This window comes from Lontra canadensis, unplaced genomic scaffold (genome assembly GCF_010015895.1).
Source record: "Lontra canadensis isolate GAN:19392208 unplaced genomic scaffold, GSC_riverotter_1.0 scaffold45, whole genome shotgun sequence".
Lineage (NCBI taxonomy): Eukaryota > Metazoa > Chordata > Mammalia > Carnivora > Mustelidae > Lontra > Lontra canadensis.
In genome coordinates, this window is record NW_022631039.1 from 11,643,542 (window position 1) to 11,657,950 (window position 14,409).

Below are 14,409 nucleotides of genomic sequence, written 5' to 3' on the forward strand. Positions count from 1 at the left end.
CCAACCTGAACCCATCAGTTTAATCTTTCTCTCTCTCTCTCTTTTTTTTTTTTTTTGTGTAACAGATACACTGTAATACATTTCAATCGGGAGTGTTGAGAACATTGCATATTTCCAAAATGAGAACACCCATTAACTACCAACCAGCTCAAGGTCAGGATGGTTCCAGCGTCCAGAAGAAGGCTCCCTCATGTTTCCTCCTAGCGACTATCAGCCCCGCCTCCAATATCGTTCTTATTTCTGCTACCTTAGATTCGTTTTACCTATTTTTGAACTTCTATCAATGGAATCACACAGCAAGCCCTCTTTTATTTCTGGTTGGTCTTGCTCAGTGTTTTGTGTGTGAAATTCATCCATCTCTGGGTGTGTGCAGTAACTGATCTCTTGTTGTAGAGTATGATACATAAAAATAGCACCATTTATCCACGCCTGTCGATGGACACTTAGATTGTTTCCAGTGTTTGCAACGGATAGTGGGGTTATGAACATGGCCTTTTGGTGCACATATGGACACCCTTACTGTTTGGAAATAATACCTAGGAGCAGATTGCTGGGTCACAGGGTGTACGTTCAGTCTTAATAGTTGTGAATTTCCTAGTGGTTTGCACCCTTGTCCATTCTAAGTGGTAGTGTTCTGATGCCTCCATGTCGTTGCCCATAGTAAGACATTGTCAGTTTCTTCAGCTTCTGTTGATGCTGGGGCTTGTGTGTTAGCATCTCATTGTGTGTGCCTTTTAAAACTTTTTTCCTCTTTTATTTTATTTTTTTTAAAGATTTTATTTATTTATTTGACAGAGAGATCACAAGTAGGCAGAGGCAGGCAGAGAGAGGAGGAAGGAAGCAGATTCCCTGCTGAGCAGAGAGCCCGATGCAGGACTCAATCCCAGGACCCCGGGATCATGACCTGAGCCGAAGGCAGAGGCTTAACCCACTGAGCCACCCAGGCGCCCACCTCTTTTATTTTTTTAACTTTTATCGGGAAATATTCTTCCTACTCTAAAGCTCCCCCCGCCCTTGATGGTGTGCAGTTCTGCTTTATGCTTAATATAAATCTTAGAGTAAAAGTTGCGCCTCATTTTAAATAGTGTTACAAGGATTCTGAAGAAAACCAGCCATCCCCTGCTTCCTGTCTCCCTAGTCTTGATTCCCTAATTTAAGTCTTTTGGCTATTTCTTGCGGCCTTTTCATCCCTATTTCTGTGTAATAACTTGCTTCTGCTGCTGGTTATGTTTTTCTCTGTTGACTTGGGAAGATGAAGGTTTCCCACGGGCTGTCAGAGTCTGAGTCTTTCTTGACTGTCCCATCTATTAGTGTGAGACCGTGGGCAAGTTTCTTTACTTCTCTGTACCTTAGTTTTCTCATCTGTAGTATGAGGGAAAACAGTAGTTTCTATTTCATGAGATTGTTGTGAGGATTAAATAGTGAAGCACATGAAAAACATTTAGAACAGTATCTGTAATATAAGAAGCACTTAGTGGGGCACCTGGGGGGGCTCAGTCTTTAAGCGTCTGTCTTCGGCTCAGGTCACGATCCCGGGATCCTGGGATCGAGCCCCTCATCGGGCTCCCTGCTCGGTGGGAAGCCTGTTTCTCCCTCTCCCACTCCCCCTGCTTGTGTTCCCTCTCTCACTGTGTCTCTCTCTCTGTCAAATAAAAAAATAAAATCTTTTTTTTTTTAAAGATTTTATTTATTTGACAGAGATCACAAGTGGGCAGAGAGGCAGGCAGAGAGAGAGAGAGAGAGAGAGAGAGGAGGAAGCAGGCTCCCTGCAGAGCAGAGAGCCTGATGTGGGACTCGATCCCAGGACCCTGAGATCGTGACCTGAGCTGAAGGCAGAGGCTTAAGCACTGAGCCACCCAGGTGCCCCCAAAAAATAAAACCTTAAAGAAAAAAAAGAAGCACTTAGTAATATTAATCTTGTTTTATTGCACCCCCCCACCATGTTTATTTTCCCTATACAGTTGTGTTTAAACCAGGCTTACTGTTATGGCTTTGGCCTTGTAAATATTGTCCACATTTGAGCCAGGCAGTATAGTGAAATTCACTTTTTTATTTCCTGGAGTTATTAAGGGCCTTTAAAAAAATTTTTCTGGAATATCTCAGAATCTCTTTCTTCCAGTCTCTTAGAGCACTTTTCATTTGGTCAGATCTGTGTGAGCTGGTGCTTTTCTTGGAGATTTCCTTCCTAGAGTTTTCCATCTTCCTGTTCCAGTGTGGTTTGCTTGATGCTTGGGCCTCTTGTGGAGCCATTGTCCTTTAGACTCCCTTTACCTTTCTGCTGTGTTAGACCTCCTGTTTCCTGACTGACTCCCTTGCCTGCCTTTTTTTCTGCCTTACTTCCTTGTTTTGGTAGAGCACATCCTTCAGTAGTTTTCTGTGAAAGAATCAATCTACGGAAGGCAAGTTTTTTGGAGACCTAGTATGCTTGAGAATGCCTTTAATTCTACCATCATACTTGACTGGCGTTTCGGAAATAATTTGCCCCTAATATTTTGAAGGAATTAAAGATTTTATTTATTTATTTGACAGAGAGAGAGAGAGATTACAAGTAGGCAGAGAGGCAGGCAGAGAGAGAGGGGGAAGCAGGCTCCCCGCTGAGCAGAGAGCCTGATGTGGGGCTCAATCCCAGGACCCCGAGATCATGACCTGAGCCAAAGGCAGAGGCTTTAACCCACTGAGCCACCCAGGCGCCCTTGCAACATCACCTTTTAAATCCAGTGTTACTGGAGTGTGATGCTATTTTGATTCTTGACCTTCATTTGTGAACCTTTTTTTTTTAAAAATTATTTTCTAAATGCTTAAAATCTTTTAGAATTACTGAAATTCGTGCTTCATGGCTTACTGGCCATGTGGTCTTGGACATGCTTTAGGTGTGTGTGTGTGTGTGTGTGTGTGTGTGTGTAAGAGGAATAGTGCCTACCTTTTCTATGAAGACTGAAAGGGGCTTATACACATAAAGCCCAAAACATTGTTTGGCACAAAATAAGCCTGATAGGTAGTTAACACTGTTACTCTTTTTTTTTTTTTTTTTTTTTTACTGTTACTCTTCTTTTCATCACTGGTGTTCTGACATTGAGCATGGATGTGCCTTACTCTGGGTTCCTTTGCCATTTGCTTTCTTGGGTACTCCATAGGCCATACTGATCTGGAAACAGGTCCCTCAGAATGAATTCTTTTTTGTAATTTTTTGGTATTAACATTAATTCTGTCAGTATTTTGTAATTCCCTTCCCACCACATTTTTTTCTTTTTTTATAATTAAAAAAAATTAATTGGGGCACCTGGGTGGCTCAGTGGGTTAAAGCCTCTGCCTTCGGCTCAGGTCATGATCCTGGGGTCCTGGGATTGAGCCCCGCATTGGGCTCTCTGCTCGGCAGGGAGCCTGCTTCCCCCCTCCCTCTCTCTGCCTGCCTCCACCTACTTGTGATCTCTGTCTGTCAAATAAATAAATAAAAATCTTAAAAAAAAATAAAAATGTTTATTTATTTCAGAGAGAGAAAGAGCATGTAAAAAGGGAGAATGCGAGGGAGAAGCAGACTCCCCGCTAAGCAGAGACCCCGATGCGGGACTCAATCCCGGGACTCCGGGATCATGACCCGAGCCGAAGGCAGTTGCCCAACCAACTGAGCCACCCCAGGCACCCATTTTTTTTTTTTAAGACTTTTATTTATTTGTTTTAGAGAGAGAGAAAACACCTGTGGGTGAGTGGGGGAGGGTTAGAGGGTGAGGGAGCGAGAGTGTTGAGCCAACTCCATGCCCAGCATGGAGTGTGATTTTTGGGGGGGGGGGGGTTGACGTCACAACCCTGAGATCATGACCTGAGCCGAAATCAAGAGTCAGGTGCTCAACTGACTGAGCCCCCCGGTGAGGGTGGTCTCCTTTCCATTCCTGTCTTGTTTTCTTTTCTCTCCATTGTAAACTGCATGGCTGTCGTTTCCATGAAGTTCTGGCATTTGGGAAAGGGTTTGTCATGTCCGATCTGTGTTGTCCCGGCTTCTGGGATCCAGCCCACTCCCCTTCCCCTGGCCCGGGTGCCCGCATTCCTTGGTTCCTGCCATTTCCACTCAACAGGACTCCTAACTTTTGGCCCTGGGGTCCTAGAAGGCCTTAGACCTCGGTGAAAGGGAGGGGAAAAAATCAGTGGGGAAGTCCTCTGTAATTGGTGTGGAAGTGAGAAGGCCCGGAGCCCTGACCCCAGGCTGGGGTGGACCCATTTGCACATCACCATGAGGGCTGCGGCCTTGACCCCTCTGGGCTGCTTCGGGATTCCCTTTATTTCGACTTGAGTACCTACTTTGTGGGCTGGGCTTCTGGCTTGGGCCAGGCAAAGTCCCAGCCTGCCGGGGTCCCTGGAAGTGGGACTGGAGTTAAGCCAGATCAGCCTTCTCTGGTGGCCGGAAGCTGGAGAATGCCTGCTGGGGTCTGACCTCCTGGGTGCCCGTGGGCGGGGGTGGTGGTGGTGGTGGTGGTGGTGGTGGTGGTGGTGGTGTGTGTGTGTGTGTCAGTCAGGGTTGGCTCCCAGCAGAACGGGGAGGGAGGCCTGGTAGGCGGTGGCTCAGAGGGAGCTGGAGGAACAAAACCCAGTAGCTGGAGCTGGAGGGGAGGAAGCTGGGGAGGGGAGGTGGGGCGGGCCCAGCAGGACTCCTCCCCTCCTGGGAAGGCCCTGCTGGAGCTGGTTGATCTGGCCTGGTGGCTTCTGCCGCTCCCAGACCTCTGCTTGGTTGGGGGGAACATCCACCGCTGCCTCTGTCACACTGATGGGAGCGTGGGGACAGTGGCAGTGGCCCAGCCACAGTATCAAGACAATGTAGAGAAAGCTGTCTGCCCACCATCCCAGCCTGGAGCTCTGTCTGTCTGCCTTGCTTACCCACGTCCCAGCCCTGCAGTCACGGCTTCTTTCCTGTCCCGCTGCTTTCATTTTACTTTACAGGAAAGTAAGGCCCAGAGAGGTTGTGGTACCCCCTCGAGGCCACACAGCTGGGAAGCCAGGGAATCTAGAAGTTAGGCCTGAGCTCTCTCTGCTGGCAAGCCTGGGGTTGAGGAGAACTAGGTCCTGGGTAGGAATTTTTCTTTCTCTTTCTTTTTCCTCTCCTGCCTCATTTTCATTTATGTACTTGTTTCGGTTTGTGCGGATTTTTCTCAGTGTTCATAAAAATTACCCAGAGTGTGATATTTACTGTGTTAAGGTTCAGATTGGACGCTCTCCCCCTCCCCCCGACCTTTCTTCTGTGGATATTTGTTGTTGGGGTTAGGATACACAGAGAAATGGGCACAGATCATAGATGTACGGCTGTTATATTTTTCCCACAGCCTCCCCCCCCTTCCTCTGCCCACATAACCCTGGGTCATTTCCCCCTTCCCTGTCCCCAGGTGACCCCATCGAACCCCCAGAGATTTGAGCTGTCTGTCCACACACTTCATGTGTGGTACGAGGAAGTGTGCAGTGTATGGTCTCGTGTGTGTCTTTTATAGTGAGACTTTTCCGTGACCCTGGTCGGGGGTGGGGGGTTGTCTTGCTGGAGGTGTTCCTCCCGTGGCGATGTCATGGTGTGCTTATCCAGCTGTCGATGGACGTTTGGGTTGTTTTCGGATTTCAGCCGTTCCTGGTGGTTAGCCTCTTAAATTTGGACCGGCTCTGCTCATTCTTTTGCCTCGCCTTTGGGTATATCCCTGTGGGGGCAGCTTTCCATGTTCTGCCAAACTGTTCTCCAGAGTAGCTGGACTGTTTACGCTTCCTTCCCACCTGTATTAATGTTTAATATTGTCCCACATTCCTTATGGACCTTAACGCCTCTTAATTCACATCTCCTCCCCCGTTTGAGAGGCTGAGTACCAGGGCACCGGGAGCACGCGACTCGTAATGTCGGGATCATGGGTTCGAGCCCCATGTTGGGTGTAAGGATTACTGAAAAATAATAAACTTAAAAAACCCCAGAGAGGCTGAGTAGTCATTTTCCTGGCCATTTGGATGAATTTGCCACCTTCCCAGTGCCCATTTCTATGTTCTGTTGTCTTTCTCTTACTGATTTGTGGGGATTCTTTATATATTCTGGACACAAACCCTCCCCTGGTGACATGATGCACAGATCTATTTCCACGGGGTGGCTCGCCTTTTCCTTTTCTTAATGGTGTCCTGGGATGAGTAGACACTTCTCATTTTTTAAAAGTTTCTATCTTTAGATAATAAGACCAGAGCGAGCGGGCTGAGGGGCAGAGGGAAAGAGAGAATCTCAAGCAGGCTCCCCGTTGAATGCTGAGCCCAGCGCAGGGCCGGATCCTACGACCCTGAGACCATGAACCTGAACCCAACTCCGAGTCAGACAGACGCTTAACTTTGGAGCCGCACAGGCACCCCTGGACATTTCTTGTTCTAGTGCAGTTCCGTATAGCAATCTCAGCCTTTTGGTTTGTGTTTTCTTATGGTTTGTAAGAAACCTTTGTTTGCCCTCCAGATGTGAAGGTATTTTCCAGTGTGGCTCTTCTGGAGGCTTTCCTGTTTTTGCCTTTTGGGTGGAGACCCACAGTCCACCTAGAATTAGTGTTGACGTGCCGTGTGAAGTTAGGGGCTCTATCATGGTTTTTCCCGCACAGATGTCCAGGTTGACCAGCCGCATGTATCGACGGCACCATCTTTCCTCTGCTTGTGTACTTGTGGGGCTGTTCATGGACCGGCCTGTCTCAGATCTGCTCGGGTACCCCTGTGCCGATGGCACTCAGGCCTCCCTCTCGTGGGTGTTATACTTTTGGGTGTTTGATAGCAAAGACCTCCCACGTTGTTCTTCATCCTTAAGTCAAGGTTGCCTTGGCTCTTTTTGACCCTTTCTGTGTGTGTGTTGTTTGTTTGTTTTAAGATTTTATTTATTTGAGGGAGAACAAGAAAGCACAAGCAGGAGGGGCAGAGGGAGCAGCAGAGGGAGGAGAGACGCAGACTCCCTGCTGAGCAGGGAGCCTGAGGTGGAACTCGACCCCAGGACCCTGGCACCTGCCCCTCCACTTTCTGTCTCTATGAACTTGGCCACTCCAGGGACTTCATAGAAGAGGCCTCCGACTTTTGTCTCGGTGTTTGTCGTTCTGTGTCTGGCTTATTTCCACTTAGCGTAACATCCTCAAGATTCATCCGTGTTGGAGCACGTGGCAGAGCTCCCTTTCTTTTTAAGGCTGAATCATGTCCGGTTGCATGGATGGGGCACATTCTGTTTATCCAGCGGATCCCTGGGTGGCTCCCACTTTTTGGCTCTTGTGAATAATGCTCCAGGGAATGTGGGTGTGCACAGACCACTCCCAGATTCTGCTTTCCATTTGTGTGTAACGTTAGGGGACTGCGCACGCGGGTGCGCGCGCACACACGCGCGCACACACACACACACACACACACACAGCTGTCGGGATTTGGATTGGAGTGCACTGAAACTCTCCATCAATTTGGCCACAGTGAGCATCCTAGTAAGTTCATCTGCTGGTTTCCTTGGGAGGGACCCCCAAAAGTGGGTCTGTGCCTTTTTCCAGCCTTGAAGAGTTGTGCTGATTTGCTTTCCAAAAGCCGGGGATAGGTTGGCCCTCTGCTTACCCGCCCCTGGCTGCTTCCCGCCTCGCCCCCTCCTTCCCCACAGCCAAACCCCACATGTGCTCATTCGATACACGAAAATGACATCATCCCGTTTTAATACTTCTTTGTAATCCTAACGACAAATTTTCACCGGATTCAGCCATTTACTGTCGTTGGTGATTTGCTTAGGATTCTTACTGAATGATAAGACTCTTTATACAGCGAGGGTGGCAACCCACCCTCTGGCTCAGATATTACAGAAGTCCTAGCGTCTCAGGATCGGTGGGAGTCTGAAGGTCATTTTATCCGGAGGGTCCTCACACTATTTTCAGCTGCTGTCATAGAAACGCCTGAGTCACATGTCCGTGCTCTGGGCTGGAATGAGCTCTTTTCTGGGCGATCACCCTGATTTGATCTTGCTGATGAGATGCTCTGATAGCCTTTGGTGAGACTGTCAAGGATGCAGGCTCTTTTTCCGAGGCCAGAACCTTTTAAACAGAAAGGGACAGTGTGTGTTTCTGTTGTGGTTCAGGGGAGAGGCCATGGGGAGGGAAAATAGGAAAATAGGGTCCGGCGTCCGGGTCGTGTGGCCGAGTGCAAGAGTGTAGATTTTGGAATTAGAGCCTCAGTTCTTCATCTGCGAAAGGGTTCAGAACTCCCCCGCACCTGCCCCCTCAGCAGGGTTGGGGGGGTGGGGAGACAGAATGAAGCAAAGCCTTGAAGGCTTTTAGCAAGCCTTACGCTGGCTGAAAGCATCCCGCCTTCTCCTTCCCTCAGCCCTAGTTGATCCTGACCTTGTCCATCCCTCCCATCCGTAAATCCGAATTGAGCAGCTACTGTGTGTGCAGTGTAGGGCGCACCTGGGGTGGAGTGAAGCCACATTTTAACGCAGGGGCCTGCAAACTGGCCAGATGAGGTCCATCTCCTGTTTGCTTTTTGTTCCCCTTAAAGCTTTTATTTATTTAGGGTGCTGGTAGGGGGAGGGGCGGAGGGAACCAGAGAATCTCAAGCCGACTCCATGCTGAGGCAGAACCCTATGGGGGTTCAAGCTCTCGGACCCTGACGTCATGACCTGAGCTGAAATCAAGGAGTTAGCCGCTCTGCAGACTGAGCCACCCAGGCGCTCCACCTCCTGTCTTTGTAAATAAAGTTTTATTGGAACAAAGCCCAATAGTTGAAGTGGTGTCCGAGGCTGCTTTCCCTGCAGCAGGCAGAATAGGCCCACCGCGTGTGAATGATTTATTATCTGGCCCTGGCAAGAAAAAGCTTGCCAACTCTTGCGCCAGTGGGTGGAGGGGGACAGTAAACAAGGAGCTACAATAAAGGAGGGACTAATGTGTATTTGGTATGATCGGTGGTGATAAGCACTATGGAGAAAAATAATTCAGGAAAGGGTGTGGGGGTGGGGTGGGTCACAGTCTAAAATAGAGTGGTTAGCAAAATAAATAAAACAGCAGGGTTAGGGAAGGCTGAATTCATCAAGTGTGACTTGAGATGTTAGAGAGGGGAGTGATATATATATACAGATGGGAGTTTACAGATGATCTGCCATATCTGCAGGGAGGAATGGATTCCAGGCTGAGGTGCAAAGGCCCTGGGGTGCAGCCTGTGCGGCTGTGCCATTCCATGTTCCAGCCCAGCCCATTTGCAGTGATAAAGTCCTTCAGTATTTACTAAACCTTTGTACCCACCCTGATCGAGTACCCCTCCCTGCTCCCACCTGTGAGGACTTCAGGTGCCCATTTTATATAGTCAGCTTCTAGAAGGGTTCTCAGTGACTCCCATTGGTTACAGTGGTGAGAGGCCCCCAGCCAGCTGAGGTGGCCTCACTGTTACTCTGGGGGGGTCTACTAGCAGATGGGAAGGGCAGAACCCCTTTACATAATACATCTGGGTGGACTTCATTCCCCAGCCCCTAGCACACAGTAGCACTACATAAGCGTTGAGGGAGGGAGGGTTGGATGGATGGACCAGATGGATGGACAGACGGAAGGATGGACCTCGTCTGGATTCGAGTTCTGCCTTCTGGTGATCTTGGCAAGCCTCAGTGGCAGCAAAACCCTGACACTCTTCCTATGTTCCAGGTATCAGTGAGGGGGGTGGCGATGGCTGAAAGCAGGCTGGCCAGCACCCCCCAACTCTTGGCTCCCTCCTGTTCCTGAGGTCCTTGTCCATGGCCAGCAGTATGTGGGGTGGGAGGGGCAGAGATGTTGGTGGGTCTCAGCTTGGGGAGGACAGGAAGGGGCACAGACAGGGGGCTAAGGTCCCCTTGGCCAGCTCCCTGCTGCTCATGCTCCCAGAGGGACCCTGAACCCTTCCCCCAGGCAGTGGAGGGGGCCCACTGCATGTAGCTGGGCCTCTGTGCCTCCTTTCTTGCCCTCTGCCCCCCAAGGACGTCCTTGCCCTCTCCTTGGGGCACTGGGGACCAGAGAGGGAGAAGACCATTTTCCTTTTTTCTTTTTCTTTTTTTTTTTTAAAGATTTTATTTATTTATTTGACAGACTGAGCTCACAAGTAGGCAGAGAGACAGGCAGAGAGAGAGGAGGAAGCAGGCTCCCTGCTGAGCAGAGAGCCCGATGCGGGGCTCGATCCCAGGACCCTGGGATCATGACCTGAGCCAAAGGCAGAAGCTTTAACCCACTGAGCCACCCAGGTGCCCCGAGAAGACCATTTTCTAAGCGCCTCCCGTGGGGCTTCCCTCACTTTCCTTCTCTCAGGGCCCAAGTAGCAGTGGCTGGCTTGAGCTAAGGGCCTGCCATGGTGGGATTCCCAAGCTGAGGGCTTGGAGTAGCGTTGCCTAAACAACGCGGTCCCCCATGCACCAACCCCTGAGCCTCAGTTTCTCAGTCTGTAAAATGAGGGTGAGAAGGTTCTTGCGCCCCCAGGGCTGTGGGAGGTTGAGCCAGGATGGGTGACTGCTTTGGGCATTGGGGCACCCTGGGCAGGGAGGCTGGTCTACGGGTCTAGCCTGGCCCAGTGGGGGACACTACACTGCTGGTTCAGACCTTGAGAGCAGAGCTTACCTGTGGCTGCTTGTTCAGTTCAAGGTGAAATTCAGATCATGCACAATGAGCCGTTTGAAAGTGTGTGATGCAGTTGTAGTCAGTGCATTTGTAATGGGCAGTCACCAGCTCTCTGGTTTCTAAATTAAAAATTGATTTTAGGGGGTGCCTGGGTGGCTCAGTGGGTTAAGCCTCTATCTTTGGCTCAGATCATGGTCTCGGTCCTGGGATCGAGCCCCACATCAGGCTCTCTGCTCAGTGGGGAGCCTGCTTCTCCCCCCACCCCCGCCTGCCTCTCTGCCTACTTGTGATCTCTGTCAAATAAAATCTTTTAAAAAAAATTGATTTTAGGGGTGCCTGGTTGATTCACTCTGAAGTGTCCGACTCTTGGCTTTCCTCTCAGGTCGTGGTCCTCACTGTCGATGGATCAAGCCGCGCATGGGGTTCTGTGCTCAGTGCAGAGTTGGCTTCCGATTCTCTCTCCCTCTCCCACATGTGCGTTCTCTCCCTCGAATAAATGAATAAATAAATAGAAAGTAAAACTTAAAAAAATAATAAAAGTAAACTTGGATTTTAAGGAGGGGCAGGTGGAATTTGGGTAGAGGAAGCCGTCCTACTCAGACCCTGACCTTGAGCATTTGCTCTACTTCTCTGAGCCCCAGGGTTTGTCCCGATACAGAGTGAAAACGTTGGGCCAGCATTGCCGGACACTTCACAGAAGCATTCCACAAATCACCTTTTACTCTGTGATCCACCTCGCACAGCCTGGAGATGTTCAGAAGCCTGCCCAGAGTCCCAGAGCAAATGGGCAGTGGAGCCAGGGTCGGTCTTCCTGTCATCCCTGCGGACCCCTCTGTCACCTCCCTTCCCAGGCTTGTCAGAGGCCCCACCCCCGTCCCCACTCCCGTTTCCGGCAAAGAGGAGCCTTCGCGGACCGTGGCTAAATGAAATCTAAATTAATTAAAATTTAATAAAATTAAAGATGTGTTTCCTCGCCAGCCACACGTCCGTGCTACGCAGCCACAAGTACCGGTGGCTCCTGTAGGGTCCGCACAGATAGGTAGCGTGCGTCCGACACGGTTGGCTATGGGCCCCGTTGCCTGTCTGTTTTGAATGGCAACCTGGGCACTTGCGGGAACCCTCTGACGGTTACCCTAGTGGGCTCTGGGGTCCAGCTCTGCTCCTGGCCGGGGGCGCCATGACTTGAGACGGTTGGCTGTCCTCCGACCCCTGAGAAGATTCCAGAAACGACCCGTGGGGCAATGAAGTGGTTTAGGCACGTGTGATGCCAGGTTCCTGTCCGTGTTGGTAGGGTGTTGGCTGTTACTCTTCTGAAGGATGGTCAAAGATAATTGTGTGTTGTGGATGGCTGGCATTAGTTTCCCCGGACGCCCGGAGCAGGTGGCACGTCTGGCCACCAGGGGGCAGCCGGGGATCAGGGTGGGGGCCGGCCTGGCGCTCAGCCCAGGGTGGGAGTGAGTGAGACAGGAGGATTTCCAGCCAAGTCTAGGGAGAGTCCAGTGGGTCCCCAGGGGTGGGTGTGAGGAGCAGCAGGGGTGCATAGCTAGATTTTGAGGAGAGCACCAGGTTTGCTGGGGTGGGGGGCGGGGCCTCACCAAGCCTCCTGGAGATGTAGCTAGATGGCCTGTGATGGCACATGGTGTCCTCAGGGGTCAGAGGGTGTACCTACCCTCTCTCCTAATCCTGACGTGTCTACTGCTTTTGCCCCGAGGGCATTAGAAACCGTGTTCCCATCGTCTGTCCAAAAAGTGACACCTGCTACGTGCCAGTCAGGTCCCGGGCACTGGATGTGGCAGGGAGGGAGGATGATGGAGGGATCTATGTTGTAACCAGGTGTCACTGGTGGAGGCTTGGATGCGGTGGCCAGGAGGGCCCCTGGGAGGGGTCTTCAGGGTGACCCGGGGGCTGGTTTGAGGTGGGGCTGGCGTGTCCATTGGACATGGTTGTGAACCTGCGGTCTGGGAGGGGTGTGTACTGGCCCGTGGTTTTTCTGGGGCACCGGCATCCTGGCCGGACCCAGGGAAGGGAGTTGGGGCACCGTTGAGCCCCTGTGGCAGGCGGGAGCCGTTGGTGGCATCCGGGCACCAACGCCCCACCAGGCCTTGGGAGCCGCTGGGCGGGTTTCACAAGCCTGGGCAGGGGCAGGCCTGGGCCACCCGGCTTCCGCGCGGCCTGAGGCAGGAAGAGTTGGTGGCTGATGTAAGCCCTTGCGCAAACCTCTGGCTGCCGGCTTCCGGAGCCTTCTACCCGCCTGCCTGCCTGCCAAGGAGGAAGCCTGGGCCTAGCGGGGCCCAGAGGCCCTGCTGCCCGGGCTGGGGCCACATGGGTGTACTGATCGGCCACCATGGCCCTCGGTCCCGAAGGCTTGGCTCTGGAGTCCGGTGAGGGGGCTGGGTGAGGCTGGGCTGGAGCATGGGGGGGCTCCCCAGACGCGGGGTGCTGGATGGCACATGTGGCCAGAAGGTGTCCTCCTCCTGCCTGCTGCTGTCTCCACTCTGGAGGACCAAGGCGGAAGCCCTGCCCCTGCAGCCTTGGTTTCCCCGCGTGCTCTCCAAAGGGAGTGGGATGGACATTCTGGCATCCTGTGCCCCCGGGAGGCAGCGAGTGAGCACCTGTTGTATACAGACCCTGCGTACGGGGCTGCGGGAGACCCAGAGGTGGGACAGGGCTCTGGGAACCCCCTGTGGCCTGGGGCCCCCCCTGGAATCACTTCCCTGGGTCATTGCAGACAGTACCTGCTTCCGGGGTTGCGGAGACTAGCTCCTGCTGGATGCTTCGTGACCTTCCTGCACAGCTCTGTGTACAGGCCTCTGCCCCTCCTCCTGGGGGCGTTGGGGGAGGGTTCGGGATCCCTGCAGACTGTGTGCTGCTGCTGCGTTGTTACTCTTGTTTAGGTCACGCTTCTCTCTTAAGGGAGGCGTTAGTGTTCCCATTTTGCCAATGAGCGAACTGAGGTCAGGGGAGAGCAGTCCCTTGCCCAAGTGTCCTAGGCTCCCTCTGGCCCGTGACCTGGAGGCCTGCTGGGATCTTCTCCTGAGGGGTGGGGTGTATGGATCCTGAGGGCCAGTGCTCCTCTGGGTGGCCGTGATGGGGCGTCCCTCCTGGCATGGGCCTGGCCAAGTGGGGCGTGGCAGGGCCCGGTGCTTTCCACCCAGGCCCCCCTCGCATTATTCCCCAAGCGGCAGCTGGCCACCGCATGCCCCATCTGAGGGACGTTGGGTGGGAGGCCTGGGGCTCTCCTTCCTGTGCTGTTTCTCTCCCTGACTCGCTGTAGTCCTGGGATGTTTGCTGGGTGTGTGTCCTCGGCGGCGGGTCCTTGGCTGTGGGACCAGGCACTCCTCCCGCCCCCCAACCCCTAGTATCAGTTCCTCATGCCTTAAATGGGTGCACAGTTCCTCCCTCACCAGGCTGGCTCAGAGCTCCACAGGGTCCTCACTGGGGAGGTAGGGGGAGGGATCCTCCTGAACTGGGAGCTCAGAGCATGAGGGGGGTGTATGTCATGTAGACCCTGAGCCTCCCACCCCACCCCCACCCATTCACGCTGTTGCCTCAGGAGGTCCCGGCCCCCAGCCGTGCCTCAGCTTTCATGGGCAGGTTGGAGGGACTGTCCCCTCCTGCCGAGCACTGGGTGTCTCGGAGGTGAGGGCCTTCTGTGGTGGTGGGCTTCCTTCTGGCCCGTTCCTCTGGGGCTATGTGTGCAGGTTTTTCAAGTACTGGGTATGGTTGAGGGGACAGGCCTGTCTTGAGCCCAAGGGTCTGGGGCAGGCCAGGAAGGTTTCTTTGGTGTTCCTGACGGTGTCAGCTCTGAGAAGTGGGGGAGACATGGGGAACTCGGGGTGTT

The 14,409-nt window shown here is 52.4% G+C and overlaps 2 protein-coding genes across 4 annotated transcripts in view; both read left to right on the top strand.

The window, feature by feature from the left end:
- FBXL18 (F-box and leucine rich repeat protein 18) overlaps window positions 1-14,409 on the top strand; it is a 96,531-nt gene that overhangs the window by 81,993 nt on the left and 129 nt on the right. The window lies entirely within an intron of this gene.
- TNRC18 (trinucleotide repeat containing 18) overlaps window positions 1-14,409 on the top strand; it is a 78,869-nt gene that overhangs the window by 5,423 nt on the left and 59,037 nt on the right. The window contains exon 1 of one of the 3 annotated variants that reach the window (XM_032872753.1): window positions 12,773-12,949. The exons of the other annotated variants lie outside the window; for them this stretch is intronic. Within the exon in view, the coding sequence (XP_032728644.1) occupies window positions 12,913-12,949 (37 nt within the window). The 5' untranslated portion in view covers window positions 12,773-12,912. Of the gene's footprint in view, window positions 1-12,772; window positions 12,950-14,409 lie in introns of those variants that run through there. 3 annotated transcript variants of the gene reach the window in all.